This window comes from Mustela putorius, unplaced genomic scaffold, assembly GCF_011764305.1.
Source record: "Mustela putorius furo isolate JIRA1106 unplaced genomic scaffold, ASM1176430v1.1 tig00537227_pilon_pilon_pilon, whole genome shotgun sequence".
Lineage (NCBI taxonomy): Eukaryota > Metazoa > Chordata > Mammalia > Carnivora > Mustelidae > Mustela > Mustela putorius.
Genome location: NW_025422368.1, coordinates 13,197,246 through 13,217,977, shown reverse-complemented (window position 1 = coordinate 13,217,977; position 20,732 = coordinate 13,197,246). Strand labels below are relative to the sequence as shown.

The following is a 20,732-nucleotide window of genomic DNA, read 5'->3' as shown; positions in this document are numbered from 1 at the left end:
ACATTTTTTTGAATCAGTGATTTTTAACAGAAAACTTTGGCATGCCTTCTATAAATCAGTAGAGAATTTTTAACCAGGTTACTAAAAATATTTTTTAAGTGATATTTTTAAGTTCCTGGGGGAGTATTGCATAGCCAGTTGAAGATGTGTGTTTTCTCCATTACAGGTAGATCCGAATAGCATTGCTGCCAAAGACGGCCGAATTCGAGAAGGAGATCGAATTTTGCAAGTATGTGACATGGTTATTTCCTACCATTTGTTCAATAGTTTCAATTTTATTTAGTTTTTTATAAAATGTTAGAGAAAACAATTTGTCTTTTCTAGATAATGGCATCCACAAAACAAACAGCTATTGTTTAAAAAAATTTTAAGTAAAGATGATACTATTTATTAAGAATTATTGGCTAATAATTAGTAATTAAGATATAATCTCTGGACTTGGATTACTCGGCTTCACCTCCCAGCTCCACCTCTTACTTTACTCCTCATCCTAAACCAGTTTCCTCATCTTAAAAAATGGTAATAATAAGACATATTGTTGCAAAGGTTAAATGTGAGTATACCTCTGGAGGGCTTAGCACACTGCAATGTAAGTAACAAACATTAACTTCTAGTAGTAAGAGCAACACCACCACCAGTTTCTGCTGCCTTTTCCAGAATAAATTAGGTATATTCCTGTGTTCTATGAGGACCTGAAAGTCTAGAAGTCTGAAGAAATTTGATTTATGTGAAAATGTAGAGATTGACAAAATTTCAGTTTAATGAGCAAGATGATAAATGGAACATAAGGGGGATTGTGGAGCTGGAAAGAATTCCAGGCCAAATTAGAAATGACTTTGAATGCCAGAGTTTGTCTCCTGTACCGCCTCGACCCTCTCTCTCTCCTCTGAGTCCTTTCCCATACAGAGTGCTGCAGAAAGACACACAGCTCCCCAACTTGTGTGTCCAGATTAACCCAAATTTAGAGCCGAGGCTGAGTTTACTGCTGATCATACAACTACAAAGCTGAGAAGATGACTCACAAGAAAAACTGAAGAAGTTATCAACCATGTAAACACTCTGCATAACTTTTAGACCGTATGATGAACCTACAGCTCCCACTTCTCCTTCCTAGATGTGAATGTTTGACGAATGTTGCTTTGCATTTTAACAATAGATTCAACACTCTGCCTAGAACCAGGACTTCGAAAACAGACGAGATGCCATCCTGGGATTGGGGCACTCCCGGTGCAATTAGAAAGACAGCTGCCCACACAGAGAAGACAATGCAGGGGGCGCTGTCATGGCCACGCGTGGTGCACTGCCTGGGACCCTGCGTTATCCTGCCCAGCCTTCTCCTCTTCCCTTTCTTCAGGGCTCCACTCACTGATTCACACCTCTACTGCATACCCTTGCTCCTCTCTAGCTAGATGCTGCAGAACTCGTTTTTCATCAAGGAACAGCTCCTAAGACTCCAGTTAGGAAGGAATAAAAGTTTGATTTGTGGTCATTCATGGCCCTACAAATTTTTAGAAAACTTCAAGAATATAACTTGTATTCCTATAGTTCCTTAAGTGGTGACCTATAGTTAAACAGAATGGACTATGTCACAGGCTCTATCAGGGCAAGAGAAAGTGAATCAGGAAACCAAGGCATAGTCTTGTTTGCTACCAGGTTTTCAATGTTTTTCTCAATCACGAATGAATGAAACAGGTATTCAACGGACAGAGTGATAGGATAAATGAATACAATCTGCAGTAAAGCTTTACTGATGTAGCCTCATTAAAAAACAAGGGTACCATTTTTGTGTACCATCTAGATAAAGAAAGCTTCAAACATATTTTATCATTATTATTTTGACTTGGAAACAATTATAAATGTATCGTTCACCTTGTTAACATCTACAGTTGAATATACTCAATTGAAAAGAATATAATCTTCTCATGATGCTCAAGGTCATATTGTGCCCAGCAATCATTACAGGATGCTATAATAACAATAAATACTCAATCATTAAAACATCTGGAAGACTTTGTGCCACAATATGAAATCATCATGGTTGGCCACATTTTCTAATGTGTTACATATATATATATATATTTTTTTGGTCATTTTTCTCTTGCTGCTTCCAGCAGTCACGTCTTCTCTCAGCATCTACTCTCCACATATGACACCTTCTCCAGCAACCTCCCTGGGTCCTTTGCTGATTTCCAGCTAACCACTTTCTCATAAGCTAGATCTACAAATACAGTCGTTAAAATTGCATCTATTCATTCTATGAGTAGAGGTAGATAGAAGTAAAGCGATTGTATTGTCATATATACATGTTATATGTTTTGAGGCTTCCTTATTTTTGGCTATATTAGAGGCAGATAAAGTTTTCAGATAAAATATTTGCTGGATAATAAGGCATTCCTTAATGGAGTTGTTCACTGAAGAAACAACAGCAGGATTGACAAAATGCTGTTGTCTGCCTGATTACTTTATATTCAGTGACAAATATGTCACATTTAATGAACAAATACATGTCACATTAAAAAGCCTAGAATTCAAGTCTATTTGCACACATAGGAAACAAAGAGTCTTAAGGGTGATGGTGAAATTATATTAAATAAAACTGTGACAAAATTGTACCCACAGACAAATAGCTCCCATATGGCTGATGAGGAGATTATGGGATACTCTGTAATGAACAATTAATGACTCCTGTCGCAGGGAGATGAGAGGGGGAGAAAGAGAGGATTTACTTCTTATCCTTGGAGTTTCCTGGCTGGCTTTTATTTAAATGAATCTCTTTAGAGCTATTGTGGTTTTAATTTCCTGTTCATGATGACCTAAGGAGAGTACTCCTATGGTCCTGTCCTCATGGCGTAGCTAAAATTTTCTAAAGGTAGTACATCGCGGGTCTATTAAATGACCTCACCTAGGGACACCACCCACACACAGGTACTCACGCAAGATTGGCCCAAGGTAGGGATTGTACAGAAGAAAAACCATGACCCGGTTTCATGAGAACAAGTTTTAACTCTCCCATGCTTTTTTCCCTGCAAGCACTTGACAGTTCTGTGTGCTGTGCCATTGCCACAAGCTTGTGGTATCAGATGTAGCCTCAGGAATTCATATGGTGAAGTCCTCTCACAAAATTGCAATGCTGAGTGAAGACGGGCTTTTCTGAGCCCCACAGAGGAGGAACTAAAGACCACATACCTCCATAATCAGAGGGCTATATCCTCACTTCCTCCTTGGGACAGTAAGCGTACAGTATTCTATGTCAGCAACCTAATCTCATGTTTGCCAAAAAAGTCGGTCATGTTCCTAAGGATTACTCCCTCCCTGACAAAACCCTGCAAAAACTCAAGCAGTGGGGCAATAAGATTCCAACTGAGCTTTCTCTCTCTATCTCTGCCCTATGCATAAGCTTATCCCGAGCTTTTGTTCCAATGCTTTTCTTTTCTGCCCTTTAGATAACTGTTTTCCTCCCATTTCTGTTCTGTCCACCTCTATATCTCTGTATGTTATTCACCTTCCTTCCACACTAAAATATAAGCACACTTAAAGTACATCATGCCTCTTTTGCCTTTAGGCTCCTGCATTTTCAAATAAATTCCATAGATGGTCAGTTGCCAAGAATTTTAGTTGCCCCCCACTTCTGGAACATCAATATAAGAAACCTAAAAAAATGGCATATTCATGCAAAAAAAGCTATATTAAACCATTTCTAGGCTTTTAGGGTCCAGCACAATTTGTGCGCACACACGCACACATGTATATATGCACTCATATGCACATACAGGAGATTGGGCCTAAAGTGAGATTTTGGGTGATTTATCTTTGTAATGCCACAAATCTCTTCTAAGACAAAGCAGTATCTGCTTTGAAATCAATATTTACATACGGCCATGCACAGAAAATGAGACAAGACATATTCTCTGGCGCAGTTTTCCCTCATTTACGACAAAAGTTGTATGTTGCCTTTCTCCTGGTTCTCTTTCCCTCTCTTTTCTTAAAATGAAAGCCTTCCATTAAACCGTGGCGATGCGGTTTATCATTTATCTCCTCCATGTGATTCTGAGTCCTTCACCTTTATGTCTGCCTGGTGTTTTCAGGCACAGCAAACCTCTTCCCCACCAGCAATCCTGCAGTATGAGCCATCCTTCAGGAACAAGAGCAAATGAAGGTTGAAAGCTCTATCTGATTCCATTCCTCAGACCTTTTCATTCTTTGCTGAGACCCAGGGCTGCATTTCTTGCCCCATTATCACTCTGGATATCAAACTAATGTCTTGAGTTCAATAGGATCTACCAGCCAGTTGGCTAAAGTGGCCTTTATTTTGAAAAAGAAATAATAAATTACATTTTAAACCCAGATTTCTGTGGCAAATTCATTTCCTTTCACGTTCACATAGGATTCTGACTGGAAATGTGTTTCTATAACATGGGATCTGTCCTTCCAGGAACAAGGACATAACATTGGGACTGAAGACCATAGCTCTGGTCATGCGGAGTTCACAGAGAGAGACAAATACCAACTCTATGGAGACTGCAAATCAAACACACCATATTGTTTCTTGGTGGTTCTCTAGGAGTTAAAAATATATATGAGAGAGATGTCTTTTAAAGTAGAAAGATGTTTGCTACCGTGGATTTAATTCTTGTGCGTGAATTTTACTGTATTTGCTTTATTTAGAAGAAAAGAATCTTTACTGAGGATTAAAATATGAACATAAATAATTACAGTAGTAGTCATAGTCATAAGAAATAACAACAACAAAAATATCAACGGTACCATGTGCCAACCCAGAGCTCTTCCTGGATACTGGGCCCTTGGTTAAACCCTAGAGATAAATTAACTCATTTAACCCTTACAAGAACACTCTGAGAAAGGCACTATTACCTGCACTTTTTTTTTTTCAAAGATTTTATTTATTTACTTCACAGAGATCACAAGTAGCCAGAGAGGCAGGCAGAGAGAGGGGGATGCAGGCTCCCCGCTGAGCAGAGAGCCTGATGCGGGGCTTGATCCCAGGACCCTGAGATCATGACCTGATCCGAAGGCAGAGGCTTTTTAACCCACTGAGCCACCCAGGCGCCCCATATTACCTGCACTTTAATATAGGAAACATAATAATAACGTTAAGTAAACATGAATGAAGAGTATTTAGGTTAATGGTAAGTGAAATGTAGATGAAGAATTTATATGAATATACTTGAATGAAAAAAGCAGGGAGCATTAGATTTTGCACATAAAAGGTGAAGAGAAGCTGTCTGAGAGCACCCAACTCTATCTCCCCAGGATCCAACATGCCTGGTGATGGAGGAAGGATGGACGATTAGGTCCATAATGAATGAACAAATAGATTCACTGCAGATATACTATTAAGAATTACTATGAAATGGACATAAGCCCCCAAAGCTCAAAGAAAGTAAACATTTTCAAGTCCTTATTTTCAAAGTACACTTCACTGGGGACTGGGGAGGTGTAGTAGAATCCACCATGGCCAATTTATCTTTATTTGAGAAAAAGCCTTGGATTCAGCATAGAAATAGCTTTTCAGATGTATATTTTAGAAAAACCACAAAATTCCCTTTCCCGTCATTAGTTCCCATTTTGGAATCATAGCTTCTGTTTTCTAATTTGATTAATTTTATTGTGAGTTGCCAAAAGAGGAAGTGCACTTGAAACTTGTAAAATCTGAATTTCCTGTCTACATATATAAGTGAAAAATAAAGGCAATACTTATTTGATCAGAGTAAGAAAATACACGTTTGTATGTTGCCCCCCTCCCTTTGACTATTACGTATTGTCTGCTTTCTTTGTGCTCCATATGTGTGATAAGAGTCCAGGATTAAGGATCATTTATTGTGGTCCAGAGTTAAGATACCTGGGCTTATTTCAATAATTTTATCTGCCCTCGTGCATCAGCCAAAATCCCAAAGATCCACAAGAAAAAAAAATAAAATAAAATCTCAGCAGTCTAATTCATCCATTCCAGCAAAAATGCTTAATGAAAGATGTTAATTATTAAAAAATTGGTCAGTATAGCAGCCTTTTCTATTTAATTTATTGAAATAATTAATATTTATTTTAGGCATAATTACTTGACCTCTTGAATTGAAACTTCTTTCTGCACATTTTGATTCTGTACTATGATCAAAACCTTCACCGTCCCTGTGGATTTGAACAATCAATAATATAAATAAATATAAAATATCCAAAGAAAGAAGTTAACTCAGAGCTAAATAATTTGAACATGAAAATGTAGCTTGAAATACAAACTTCAGAAACCTTATTTTCTCTGTCTGTAGAATTTAGAAAAAGGACAAAAGCTATATTTCAAATTCCAGCAGAGTCTTTTTAATCAAAAGTTTACTCAAGCTTGGTTTCTTGCAAAAAGCCATTTTTCCTCTGTGTTTTATTTTTTAACCTAAGTTCACTTACGAGATGAGCCATAAGATATTTCATTAGTTTTGTTGTTTGAGGAAATGGACAAATCTTAGAAAGAACTGGAGTATTGATATGGACGTTACCGATGAACTGTCTTTCTTTTGATTAGTGAAGCCCTGAAAGATATCCCGAGAGTGATTGGGGCAACTGAGTCAGACCCACACAAATATGAGATGATTAAATGAAAATGCAATCAGCAGTGGCCTGGGAGCCCTGCCTGGTGAGAGATAATACCGCAGCTCTCTAATTGGCTCATAGCAGACGTGCAGGATGACGGATTTCAGATGTGGGATTGCCAGTCCTGCTTCCCCCAGCACTATTATCTCAGAGTGACACTTCCATTACTCTGAGCGGAGAAAGATGAACGTCACCTGTCAGGGGCTGGTTAATTGTGTTGCTAGATGTATGTTGCCAGGGCGCAGGTTGGACATTTATGAACATAACTGCTTCCTCTGATGTCCGCCATCCTTCAGGGATCGATATGGCTCTTACTGTAAGCGCATAATTGAGTGAAGGCACTTACCACGGAGGGGCTGAAGATGAGCCCATTGTGTGAGTTTCATTGTCCATACATTCACCACAAATGAGCTGATATTTGCCATTTATTGTGTGCAGCATTGTGGAAATGGAAACTAATGTGCCACTTCCATTTGTTTTCTAGATAAATGGGGAAGATGTCCAGAATCGAGAAGAGGCAGTGGCGTTGCTGTCTAGCGATGAGTGCAAGAGAATCGTGCTGCTCGTCGCAAGGCCAGAGATTCAGGTCAGAGCGGACGTCAGAAATCTTGAGACTGAACTTGGCATCCATTATTTGCTGTTCTATATCGACTCAGTACTATGGCTATTGGTATAACCAAGTATGCAAAACATATTTAAGAGTCATCTTTCCTAACTTACCAACCTCATCAACTTATCTTTTTGAGAAAAAAAAAAAAAAAAAAAGGAGAAGGAAGGAAAAAGGTACACAAGATGGAACCATTATGCTCTCCTTCCACTTGCAAGTTATTTGAATGAATTCGTAAATGAAAAATGGTTCACTTCACATGATTCTAAATTCTGTCTGGATCCTTGCTTTAGGTCTCTATCTAAAAATACTTAATTGGCATATTAAGGTATCTTGAAAGACTCTCTAACGAGAGAAGCATTAGCGTATCCAACTATCAAGTTAAATCTTTGTAGAAGAACTTTATCAAATAAAGTGACCCACGTAGCATGGGGTAGTTCCAAGTATAATGAAGGAATTTTTCCCAAGTGTAGTGTGACAAAAACATCTGTCCAGTCAAAAACAAGTGGATAGCTTCTGGAGGAATTGTTTTTTATCTTTAACAGTGGGGGATGTCATGAAAGTAAAGGAAAGGTAATGGTGGAAGAAAAGTGCTATGGGTCCTTCTATTTATATGCTTTTTATAACCCACCGCAATGCGGAAAGGACAGCACGTTGTCACCATTCTCTCCATCTGTCAGTCGTTTGAGTGAAGTTGCTTATATCACCATTTGTCTCCCAGGTTATTGATCTGATATTTTTCAAACTCAGTAACTGCATACTATCTATAAATTACATTGAGGAAGTGTATTTCAGTGTCAGACTAAATCCTGACTTGAATATAGTGGTTATAAAAGATCACCCTTTCCGCATATATTCCCTTTATGCCCTTGACCATTCTAAATGGATCCCATAAAGTCTGCTATAGCCCAAGGCAGAGTACAGTTATACACCTGCGGTCTCGGGAGTGGGAGAGAGCCTACACGCCTGGCTGGACTGCCTGTTTAGGAGTGAATGTAACAATACAGAAAATGTATGAAAGTTCACTAATTATGTGGAAGTTGTGCAAACCACTTAGTCTCACTGATCCCATTTTCTTGAAAAAGAACAAAATAAAGGGGCTAAACATAATGTTAGTGAAATGCATGGTAAACCGAAGAGAACTCAGGGGTTCTCCCTGTTAGAGAAAAGGTATTTCAATGTCATAATATGGTTTCCCTTGCCCTTTCCATGTAACTTCTAGAGAACCTCATTAATTTAGAATTAAAGCATTTCCTGAAACTATGCCACAGAACGGTTATAACAGACTGTGGAAAGAATCAAAATTCATGATGTAAGACTAGATCCTGTTAATCATTAATAGAATACATATGCTTGGTAGAACTGGTGGCATTTTCAAATATCTGACTACACTCCTGACCTAACAGAATCAATGTTGGAAGATGAATTTCCAAACAGGACTTCCTCTCCACAGTTGAGAAAAGATGGCTGTCTGACTGCAGGATACTTTGTCCTGTCAAAATCAAGATCTGCTTCAGCCCCTTGATCCTAAAGAAGCCTCATGACACTGGAAGAAAGCTAACTGCATTTAGAAAATCAGATTTCGAGAAAAAGAAAGAAAGAAAATGGATCTTCACACCATATTTTTAAAATGTAATTTCAGCAGTACATGCTATAAAATGGCAAGAAAAAAATCCAAGAAAACCTTGCCTTTATATCACCTATATTTTTTTTATCAATTTTAATGTATCTTATTATGGTATTTTTTGCAAATGAATTTTACTTGTGAAAGTGTGGAAGTTTCTTGTGCACTTTTTCTAGGCTTTTTCTTTTCTTAATATTTCAGATACTCTCTACATTCTTGAAAATGATCTACAGATTTGCTGGGGGCAGTCTTATACATCACGCAATATTTTTAAATAACTCATTTCTTTCATTCCCTGTCAACTTTCTTTCATTTTCTTCCTTAGACCATTAAAGATATTGCTATTCTGTCCTCTTCCCCTTGGGACACTGGGACAGAGAGGGCTCTCATAAGAACTTGTAAACATACTCCAGAGACAATGCAGATAGTTCCTTTCTCTGAAATGGCGCGTGTGTTCCACTGCTGAGCAGACAGATCCCAGTTTCATAAAGAGAGCCCCCTTTTCCTGCAGGCACAGCTCCAGGGAAAGGTCCGCCTGTGGCGGAGTCTGAAACTCTGACTACCATGAATGCTTGTTTCGGTGGAAAGGGAAATACAAGAGGGAAAGGAGGTGACTCACTCACTGTGCTATGTATACCTCCAGCCAAAAGACTTGTCAAAATAGATGTGTGCTGACTATAGCTAACACCCAAGGGTCTGTGGGATTAGCTAATAAGAAAAGAGTTATAGGGAATCATTAATTTCTACAGTTTGTTCTCCTTATCTTTCCCACCCCTTCATTTGAATTTCAAAAGACTCTGTTCCATTATTTACTAGCTCTGTGCAAGCAAATATTTTGTTTTGACCTGATTAAAGAAAAATCCCTTGGTGTGCTTATAAAAAGTAACATTTGTAGTTCTACATAATTTCTTTTGGAGTCTGGAGTTTTGGGCTTCATAAAATTTACAAGGGATTAAAGAATGTAAAACTGGTGCACCTGGGTAGCTCAGTGGGTTAAGCCTCTGCCTTCAGCTTAGGTCATGATCTCAGGGTCCTGGGCTCCAGCCCCAAATCAGGCTCCCTGCTCAGCGGGAGCCTACTTCTCACTCTCCCTCTGCAGCTCTCCCTGCTTGTGCTTGCTTGCATGCAGTCTCTTTCTGAGTCAAATAAATAAATAAAATCTTAAAGAAAAAAGAGGATGTAAAACTTAGACAATTATAAACTGAATTTGAATTTTTAGTCAGCTTAATTTTCATAGTTCATCTGCATATCAAAGTCAGTGAGGTAGAACTTGGTTATTCAGGCTACATTAAGATAAATGAGGATGAGTAAATGTGTCAGCACTTTGGCCTCAGTAAAATTTGAGTAATTTAAATTCTAGGAAGCCTGTAATAAGTATCAAGAAACTCACAACTACCTTCATAGTAAGGAATATGAAGCATATGTGCTAATGCATTTTCCAGTGCAACTTAATGTCCTCTCAGAGTTTGTTTTCTTTTCAAGTGTTACAGTTTCATTTACCCTTAAGAGCTCATTTTGCCATTGTTGGGTAGTGAAAATCCCTCAAACTACAGCTGAGCCTTGAGCAATGCAGGGATTTAGAGAGCCAAAACCCCCACCCAGTCAGAAATTGGCCTGTAACTTCTGACTCCCCCAAAACATAACTGCTAATAGCCTAGTGTTGATTGGAATTCTTACGAATAACATAAACACTCCAGTAACATATTTTTATATGTCACATGTATTATATACTATTCTTACAGCCTAGTAAGCTAGAGAACAGAAAATGTTATTAAGAAAAACATAAGGAAGGGGCGCCTGGGTGGCTCAGTGGGTTAAGCCGCTGCCTTCGGCTCAGGTCATGATCTCAGGGTCCTGGGATCGAGTCCCACATCAGGCTCTCTGCTCAGCAGGGAGCCTGCTTCCCTCTCTCTCTCTCTCTCTCTCTCTCTCTGCCAGCCTCTCTACCTACCTGTGATCTCTCTCTGTCAAATAAATAAAATCTTTAAAAAAAAAGAAAAAGAAAAACATAAGGAAGAAAAAAGAGATTTAGAGTACTGTACTGTATTAAAAAAAAAAATCCACATGTAAGTGCACCCACACAGCTCAAACCCCTGTTGTTCAAGGGTCAACTATATTGTCAATTTCGGCTCATTAGAAAGCTGCTGTTTCTTTTAACACAGAGTAAAACAGAACATGGACCGTAATTCAGTTAATTTAATCAGCATAGACAGCTAATTTATGTAATCCAACTCCAGAAATCCACTTTGAGGCAAATTATCTGTATTGACTGTCAACACTCATCATTTGAGCAAGGTTTCCCACTTCACTTTGTATTGAGAAGCCGAAAGGATTTATTCAGTTTAATTTGTGTAAGACTCCCACCAGAATACTTGGATCCTGAGCCTACAAACAAAACCCTGCTGCTCCACACTGCTCCACTCCCCTTAGATGCAATGTTTCAGAGATAGATATATATACACACACACACACATATATATATAGCAATTGCTATATATATATGTGTGTGTGTGTGTGTGTGTGTGTGTAGCAATTCGACCTGAAAAATGAATCAAAATAGACATGGCATAGCCTCACCTTTTTTTTTTTTTTTGAGAAGAATATTTTAGAATTTTTCTGTTCCTCCCCCCAGATCAAATAAATGTCTGTGTTTGTGGCATGCAGCCATCTTGTTAACTTGGAAGCCATCTGCCTAAAGATAAAAAAGCAGGATGAGGGTAGCATCAGTGTGTTCTGGGGGTGGGGAACACTTTGTATGCGGTCTCATTGGGGGTTGTTGTTAAGGAAAAAAGCCCAATTGTCTCATGGCCCTATTAGTACCTTTGCAGTGCTTTAATACGGGCACTGTTGGAGGTAATGAGCGTGACAGCTGTGGATTATGCAATATGCTTTTCATATATTCTGAAAGACGGTAATGTTCTGTGCTGTGAGATCTACTTGGTTATGAGAGAAAATCTGTAGCTCTGTTTCAGGAAAGGATTTTAAAAGGCATCTGAGTCCAATTTTTTTTTTTTAATCACCTTTTCTCCCTTCTGAGAGGTGAACCTACCAGAGGCTGGTATTCTGAAGAGAATCATTATGATAAAAGGAACTGGTCAGGCATCGCCATTTAAGTTTACCCTCTTTTAGCATGAGCTCCCACTAACCTAATGTAATGTACTAATGTATTCTTTTGCAGTTGGATGAAGGCTGGTTGGAAGATGAAAGGAATGAATTCTTAGAGGAGTTAAACTTAGAGATGCTGGAAGAACAGCATAATGAAGCGATGCAGGGCACGGCCAACGAGGTGGAGCAGGTAGGGCCAACGACTTGACCTACATCAGTTGAAATGTTGCTAGTTTTTTTTTTTTTTTCTTAATATAGAACCATAAATGGAGTAAAAACAAAATCAAAGGGTTTGATCAAACACCTCTGTAATGGTAACTTTTCTAGAGCAGATGGGCATCTCAAATGAAGCAGAGAGAATAAAAACAGTGTTTTTCTATTAAGGTCTTTCTAGCTTGGAAAGCTTAGGGACCATGCCAGAGTACAGCAAGATTCACATGTTGACCTGGGCACTGTTCGACCTCATTCAGAAATTTAACAGCAAAAATATGCATTGCTTTTCAATATGCCAGCCAGAGAGAAACTATATTTCATGAGCTACCCCTTCTCCCCAAAACTAATTTTATAATTTAAAATATTAATGTGTCTATTTGAATAGTTAGGCAAGTATAAGACGATGATGACATGATGTAAGCCATCAATCTCATTTATGTTTGTGGTATCATGGCCCTACCTACGTATTTCTCGACAGGAGTCGCACTATTTGAGATCATTGATATCATCTCGCCTTAGGGTCACATAATCATTCAACCAAAAATGCTGAGCTCCTCATGTGTCCCAAGCACCATACTTGATCCTGAGCATACAAATTAAAATGAGCAAAGTTTCTGTTCTTAATTAATTCACTGCTGGTGAAAGGTTACAGAGGGGCCTGTAGCGGACTGAGTCTTGGAACTCTTTTGTGATTGTCGTTGTTCCTATGGGATAAAAACAAGATCAGAGTATCTGAGATTTTTTATGTTGCGTTCATGTCAATCATCTGCCTGGTATAATTTCATGAACGCTTCTGCTGTCAGTTTATGGATTATCATTCATTATCCTTATCACCCTGGTCTCAAAATGAATTCTTAACACATTCTAAAGGATAGTTTTTTGGGTGTTTGTTGTGTTTTTTTTTTAATAGTTTTTTAAAAATCCTGGACAGTTACACTTAGGGACATGAAGCACAAACATCCGATCACTTTACCAAGCTGCATGATGGAATATATGGCCATGTTAGCTTTCCATAACAGAGATGGATGCGTGTGTGTATGGGCACAGGCCCGTATATTAAATAAATCGTTACGTCGCAGACTCGGTGTCAAAGCCATGTGTGCTCTACTCTGGGCTGAGCACGGACACTCATTGGCCAGTTCACAAACAGTAGTTCATGCTCATGTGCAGTGCTGCCATTGTGGTGATTGCTTTTCAATATAGGTAAGACAGATGGAATTTTTATGTATGACTTCAACGCTGGCCACAAATAAAGATATTTTTTTCGTGGCAGCTGCTGGTTACAAACAAAAAAGTCCTTGCTTCAGGCTTTTTCTCTCTTAGATACAAAATGTGACCTGATACAGAATTGACAGGGGGATGTTGGAATAAAGAAAGAAGGGAGAAATCCTGTCCAGGTGAAGTGATATGGTGTCAAATGCTGCCTACTCATCAGACGTAATACAAATTCTAGGTCTTTTGAGGTAACACTAGATGTCCCTGAGGTTAGATTTTCATTGTGTGGAAATTTTTCTTCGGCATGAGACTGAAAAATGATAAGAAGGACAGAAACCTTTAAAAGTCTGTACCCTTATAAACAATAATACTACATGAGAAATATCTTGGTAGAAGCATTGCCTGTCACCATAATAATTCCATAGGGAAAGGACAAATGAGAGAGGGGCATTATATTAGAAACTAGGAAGTCTAGGTTTGGGAATGGAAAATGCTTTTTTTATTTTCATACTGCTTATAAACCAGTGACTAAAGAAAAGGGAATTTGATTAAAAAAACAAAACGTATATCTGTACTTCAAAACTAAAATCCATATACACATGAAAGTTTCGCTTCCTATACTATCCTTGATGTTAGGGTTGCTGTTGACACATTGTGGAACACCTCCCCTGGCATAATTTGTCTGTATCCTTGGCACTCCACATAAAAAGACTAAAAAAAAACCCCAAAACTAGGTTTTTTATATTTTTAAACTCATTGAAGATATGAAAAAATACAAGTGTAAATAATGTGGTGTATCCACTCAGATGTCCAATATCAATAACATCCTCTGCAGGGGCTATGGTATGTGTGACTGTCACCACATCAGATTTCTATTGTCAGCTTATAAGCAAGGACCATACAGATATTTCAAGTGCTCCACTGTTAATCACAGTTACTTATTTAGAATATTATTTTTTATCAATATGACATTTAAAATCTCAACATATTTTCAAAAAATGAGGAAAACTATTTTAGGGAAAGACTGGGAATCCTTAAATAACATTATACATGGTCATGTTCTCTCCTCTGCAGTTCATGTGATGTTTTGTTCTGCTTTCTGTGGGAGAAAATAAAGCAATTTTCTTGATAGACTCTTTCATGCCTGTTTTTGAATACCTTTTCTCATGCTTTCTGTCCTTTTTTAACACCAACAGACTTAATTATATTTAATTGTGTAATTACACCTTCTAGAGGGAAATATTTATGTAAAATGGTAAGTTTACGTATAAAGGAAATACAATGTAGAAACTGCCATGTAGACTTATATATATGATACATGATGGAGGAAAAAATAATTTTACCCTCTTCACAGAGAAGAATTACATAAGCATCCTCTTAGGATAGCAACAGTGATTTGTTCTACATGAAAGCTACAAACTATCAAGAAATAAAGTGTACATATGAGTGCGTATTCACAAATATGTCAAAAATATATTTTTGTGATACAATGCCCATGTCTGGCAATCAGTGCTTCTCCAATTTTCATGAGAACTGCCACTTAACTCTGAGTAGAATAAAATTCACATCTGAAGGAAGTTCCAAGTAGAAAGTAGAAAAGAAAGTAGTAGAGAGTAGAAAAATACTTTTAAGTAACCCAAAGCAGTCCTGAGATGATTTTGTTGCTTTTGAGTAATGTGATTTGGAGAGGCACTGAGGTTCAGGGTACCTATGCAGGAATATGGCGTCCTGGACATACAAGAAATCCTGATTCTGGGGCAGGGCACTGGCCTTTTCTACCTCTTTCTGAGTCACTCATAAACTGATTCCATCTGGGCTTAAAGTTCCTCATCGATAGAGAGAAGGACCGAGGCTTCAGTACTAACCTATCCCTGCGATACTGTGCTTTCTAGCTTACCATAACCAGTGTGTCATAGATCAGAGAAGTTTCTTCTGAGCTTGAAGTTCAGGGAAAAAATCCTCATAATAAGGTGACTTGGCTTCAGAACTCCAGGCCTCCACACTGCAGAAGACCATTTAGACCACCTGTCTCACTCATTCTTTTCTGTGTTACCACCTCAGAGACTCACACAGTCACCTCATTTACACAACTTCATGCCAGTTTCCCAAGTAGGAGAGAACCTTAACGTAAGAATCATTTACTAAAATGTGGCCTACTTTATTTATCCCCAAGTCAAGTCTCTAAGCAGTTTTGGTTTTCTTTATTTCAGTTCATAAAAAGCTGCCTTGAGCAAATTGTCTTTATTTCTAAAATGGTTAAGGGTACTAAAATTGGAACAGCTTTCTAGGAACCATACCTTTGCCAAGAAGCATCATTTTTTACAAGCAAGTTTTGCAACAACCTGTGTTTTTTTTTTTTTAATAACACGTTTTGTTTGATCTCTCCACTTTATTTTCTCAGCCAAAAAAACAAGAAGAAGAAGAAGGCACAACAGACACGGCAACATCGTCCTCCAACAACCATGAGAAGGACAGCGGGGTAGGGCGCACGGATGAAAGCTTGCGGAATGATGAGAGCTCAGAGCAGGAGAACGCAGCCGAGGATCCCAACAGCACATCTTTGAAGAGCACAAGAGAGCTGGGGCAGAGCCAAGACACTCTGGGAAGCGTTGAGCTTCAGTGCAACGAGAGCTTCGTGTCTGGCGAGTACATTGACTCCGACTGCCTTGGCAACCCAGACGAGGAGTGTGAAAGATTCCGACAGCTCTTGGAGCTCAAATGCAAGATTCGAAACCATGGAGAGTATGACCTGTATTACTCGAGCAGCACAATAGAATGCCATCAAGGGGAACAAGAGGGAGTGGAGCACGAGCTACAGTTGCTTAACGAAGAACTAAGAAACATTGAACTGGAGTGCCAGAATATCATGCAGGCTCACAGGCTCCAGAAGGCGACAGACCCGTACGGAGACATCTGGGCTTTGCACGATGGAGGATTCCGGAATTATAACACCAGCATGGATATGCCACGGGGGAAACTAGATGACATCATCGAACACCCGGAGAAGTCGGACAAGGACAGTTCTAGTGCTTACAACACAGCAGAAAGCTGCAGAAGCACCCCGCTCACTGTGGACCGTTCCCCTGACAGCTCCCTTCCCAGAATGATCAACCTCACCAATAAGAAAAACCTGAGAAGCACAATGGCTGCCAGTCCGTCGTCTTCCGGACAGAGCAGTAAAGAGTCGACCTCCACCAAAGCCAAAACCATCGAAGCAGGCTGCAGCGCGGAGGGCCAGGAGAAGATTTCCGAAGGCAGCAAGGTCTCTGAGCAGGAGAAACCCAGCAGCGAGCACATCCCTTACCTCTCTCCTTACCACAGCTCCTCCTACAGATACGCAAACATCCCAGCCCATGCCCGCCATTATCAAAGCTACATGCAGTTAATTCAGCAGAAGTCCGCGGTCGAGTATGCTCAGAGCCAGCTGAGTTTAGTGAGCGTGTGCAAGGAGGCTCAGAAGTGTTCAGAGCCCAAGATGGAATGGAAGGTGAAGATCAGGAGCGACGGGACGCGGTACATCACCAAGAGGCCGGTGCGAGACCGGATTCTGAGGGAACGTGCCTTAAAGATCAAGGAGGAGCGCAGCGGCATGACGACGGATGATGACACCATGAGCGAGATGAAAATGGGCCGCTACTGGAGCAAAGAGGAGAGAAAGCAGCACCTGGTTCGCGCCAAAGAGCAGCGTCGGCGCCGGGAGTTCATGATGCGGAGCCGCTTGGAGTGTCTTAAGGAGAGCCCCCAGAGCGGCAGCGAGGGCAAGAAGGAGATCAACATCCTTGAACTGAGTCACAAGAAGATGATGAAAAAGAGAAACAAGAAAATTTTGGACAACTGGATGACAATCCAAGAACTGATGACCCACGGGGCCAAGTCTCCGGATGGCACCCGGGTGCATAATGCCTTTTTGTCAGTCACCACTGTATGACCGAATGAATGGGATGCAGCTGATTTTAGGAGGGTGCTACCAGTTTGGGTAGAGTATGATTGCCTCGTTCAATGTGGCATTTTTATATATATTTTGTGACTCTTGATAGTTTAAATTTTTTGTAAGCAAAAATACCTGGGTAATTTTTCATTTGTTTTTCATATGCTGGTACCTTCTTTTTGGCTGAGATCTTTCTTTAACTTGTGATATATTCGTATTACTCATTTATATATATATAAAAACTAACAAAAGGAAAGAAAACAAAAAAAAAGCTTGAACAGAAATACTGAGGAGCCAATTAATTTCCTATTTTAATGTATCTATTGTAAGTTAAGATCTGGATTTATTTCTCTAGTTTACTTATTTTCTACTTTAAAAACAACTCAATGCCAAAACATTTCTATGCTTGCTTCTTGGCATAAGACGTATTAAAATCAACCCTGTTAATAAATCATGTGCCACATCTTGTCTTATACGTAAAAACCACCTCTTTTTAATAGCCCGTTGTACATTTCACACATAAATGGCCGTTGTCTTTGTCTCAGTGAAGTGTAGGTGGACAGTCTTCCTGTGGTATGTAGTGACATTGGTCATGTAGCTAGATAATTGTGGTAATTGTGACGATAAAAAATAAATTATTGATTATCCTTAAGAAAAGTTATCAAGGAGTGTTTTATTTTCATTGTCCACTATGGTTACCAGATCTCAAATTAGTTATATATGTATACTCCTTAGAAGACTCCTAATTGTGGATTATAAAACGTGTACATTTTCTATCACTTTTTTCCAATAAAACTATCTTGAAATACTTACCGTAAGTCATCGCATTACATATTCTTACCAGGATTCAACTAGATAATATATGTAAAGCATCCCACAGATGTTAACTAAACACCCCCTGGCCTGCCACCCATAAAAGGTAAAGCCAGGAAAAATCTACAGAAGCACATGGAGAGGGGTCAGTGAAGTGTCTGAAATGTTTATAATGGCATAAGTGTATTAGTTGACTTGAGGTGCCATAACAAAATATCCTAGACTGGGTAGCCTAAACAACAGGAATTTATGTCTTACAGCTCTGGAGGCTGGGAAGTCCAAGATCAAGGTGCTGGCAGATTCAGCAACTTGGTGAGGGCTCTGTTCCTGTCTTGCAGATAACCACCCTCTCCCTCTGTCTTCAGGTGGCAGAGACATAGAAAGGAAGTTGTCCACTGTCTCTTCTTATAAGGGCACTGAACCCCTTGAAAGTGCTCCACCCTCCTGACTCCTTCTAAATCTAAATATTTCCCAAAGGCCCCATCTCCAAATACTATTACACTGGAGGTTAGAACTTATTCAAAATATGAGATTTAGGGGGACACAATTCACTCTATAGCACCACATGCATTCTTTTGGTTCATCATTTGGGAATAAATTTGGGGGAATCATCTTTTTGAGAATTTCCAGCATAGTCAACTAGAAATGCCTTAAATGTCAGTTTATGAAAAAGTGAGCTTACCAGGTTCTTGAAATCTAACTTCGTCATAAGAACCACACGTATGTCAATCATGGTGCCTCCAGAGTAAAGGCCAAATCAGCCATGTACATGCAAACATGAGTTTGGTCACATTTTCATTCAACCCAAGAGATGGTTGGAGACACAACATCTGAATATTTCTGAAGCTCCTTTCTTATTTAAAAACCAACAGTGGCTTCTTATTCCCTTTTGAATCAGACTCTGATGCCTTGGCCTTATGTTCCAGGCCCTTCATTCCCTTGCCCACTTTGTCTCCTGTCCTTCTTTGGAGGTCTTCTCTGAGTTTATTCCTGGCTTCCTGTTTCCACTCTAGTTATCTTATACTATTCTTCTGCTGCGGTTCCTGTGCCAAATTTTACACTTCCCTCAGAGTGTAATCACACAGACATTTTCTCTTCGGAGCCTCTTTTGATGACACCAGATTTTCTCAGCGTTTTGGCATGCACTAGGATGCACCTGCGGTATTGTTTTACCTTCATTTTTTTTTAATTCTGTTATTTGAATCACATAAGTAGAATATAATGTCTCCCTGCATGGATTTTAAGTTCATGGAGTTTGGCCCTTGTGTCCCCACTCTGTCTTTGTAAACCTCTGTAAAATGCCATTTGAATAATAATGAATGCTGGTTGAATTAAATTATTGTATTCATTTATCTCTCTCTCCACATATTGGTCCTTTTGTTACTGTTTTCCTTACTCTTCTAGCTTTCCAAGTTCTTATCTCCTTAAGGGTTGTTACAGAGATGGAAAAAAAAAAAAATGGAACTTAATTACATACAATAAAAACCTGGACTCAGAAATTTTAAGATAAGTAATGTTAATAGCAATCTAAGGCAACTGAAAATTTCATCATTTCCGACTTTAGCCATTATTAATACAATCACTAAGACTACTCTGAATGCACCTGGAGTTTTAAACATAAGAATGTCTATATTAAAAGCTCAGTTCTTTCCTGACCTAATGGCTGTGGTTATTGTTTATCCTCTTGACATAGCTGGGTTTAAATATTCACTGTATTCAAATTACTCCTATAGATAAATATGATTTGGAACCAACATGTAGATTTTTCCAGAAGAAGCATGGACACATCTCACAGAATGCAGTGTTTCCAAAGTTACCATTTTAATTTTATTTTTATTAAGGCCAAGTGTTCTTGCCAATTTTTAAAAAATGTGATGTTGGTATTTTTCATGTCTGTGTTTATACATTCTACAAGTTGAGAAATGTCTTTTTCAAAAATCAGTGAATATCTGGAACTGTTACATTTTTATCTTTCTACGTAACCTATCTTTGTGCTAAACATGTTTTTCTAGTAAATGAATAATAAATCTGTTGTTCAGCAAAAAAAAATAATTGCTTATATGTGGGATATTTTATTTCAGTTCAGAAGAAATATGTGACTGTAAAGAAGAAAAATATTTTCCTTGGACAAACCTTTGAAATTCCATATTTTATTGCTTTTTATACTCACGATGTGACAGAAATTGGTGTTAGCATCCACATGTGACTGATCTAGGGGGTGGAAAACAATACATATTCGATGGGTATCTCTTCGTGACATACCATGAAGAAGGCTATTGTGGCTATCTTCTTTTGTGCAGATTGTCCTTCTCTGAAGATGTAACGCGGGCTGGGGGAGGACTCCTGTAATGTAGCCTCCCGCAGCTGTCTACTGACTTAATCCATGTCTTATTGGTGTGTCTAAATCTTCCACCCAAACACATTCCTTTTATCCCTCCAATGAGCTTCTGCTCTCTGCTTCAAATTCTTTGCTCTGTGCTGGACGCCATTGTTCACCTTCTCTTTCATGCTTATCACCTAAATCTGCTCAAATTTCTCTTATATATGGTCAGTCACAAAGCTGTGTGTTATTTTTTTCTTCAAAATGTGTCAAGCTCTCTTCAGTACCCTAGAACACCTTTGGCTGG

General features: G+C 38.9%; 1 protein-coding gene across 2 annotated transcripts in view; it reads left to right on the top strand.

Annotated features, from left to right (window-relative positions):
• PDZRN4 (PDZ domain containing ring finger 4) overlaps positions 1-20,148 on the top strand; it is a 352,459-nt gene extending 332,311 nt beyond the window's left edge. For both annotated transcript variants that reach the window (XM_013063000.2, XM_004765544.3), the window contains 4 exons: positions 167-229; positions 7,085-7,186; positions 12,010-12,126; positions 15,766-20,148. In XM_013063000.2, coding sequence (XP_012918454.2) covers positions 167-229; positions 7,085-7,186; positions 12,010-12,126; positions 15,766-17,292 — 1,809 coding nt within the window. In that variant the 3' untranslated portion in view covers positions 17,293-20,148. The remainder of the gene's footprint in view (positions 1-166; positions 230-7,084; positions 7,187-12,009; positions 12,127-15,765) is intronic.
• Positions 20,149-20,732: the final 584 nt, after the last annotated feature.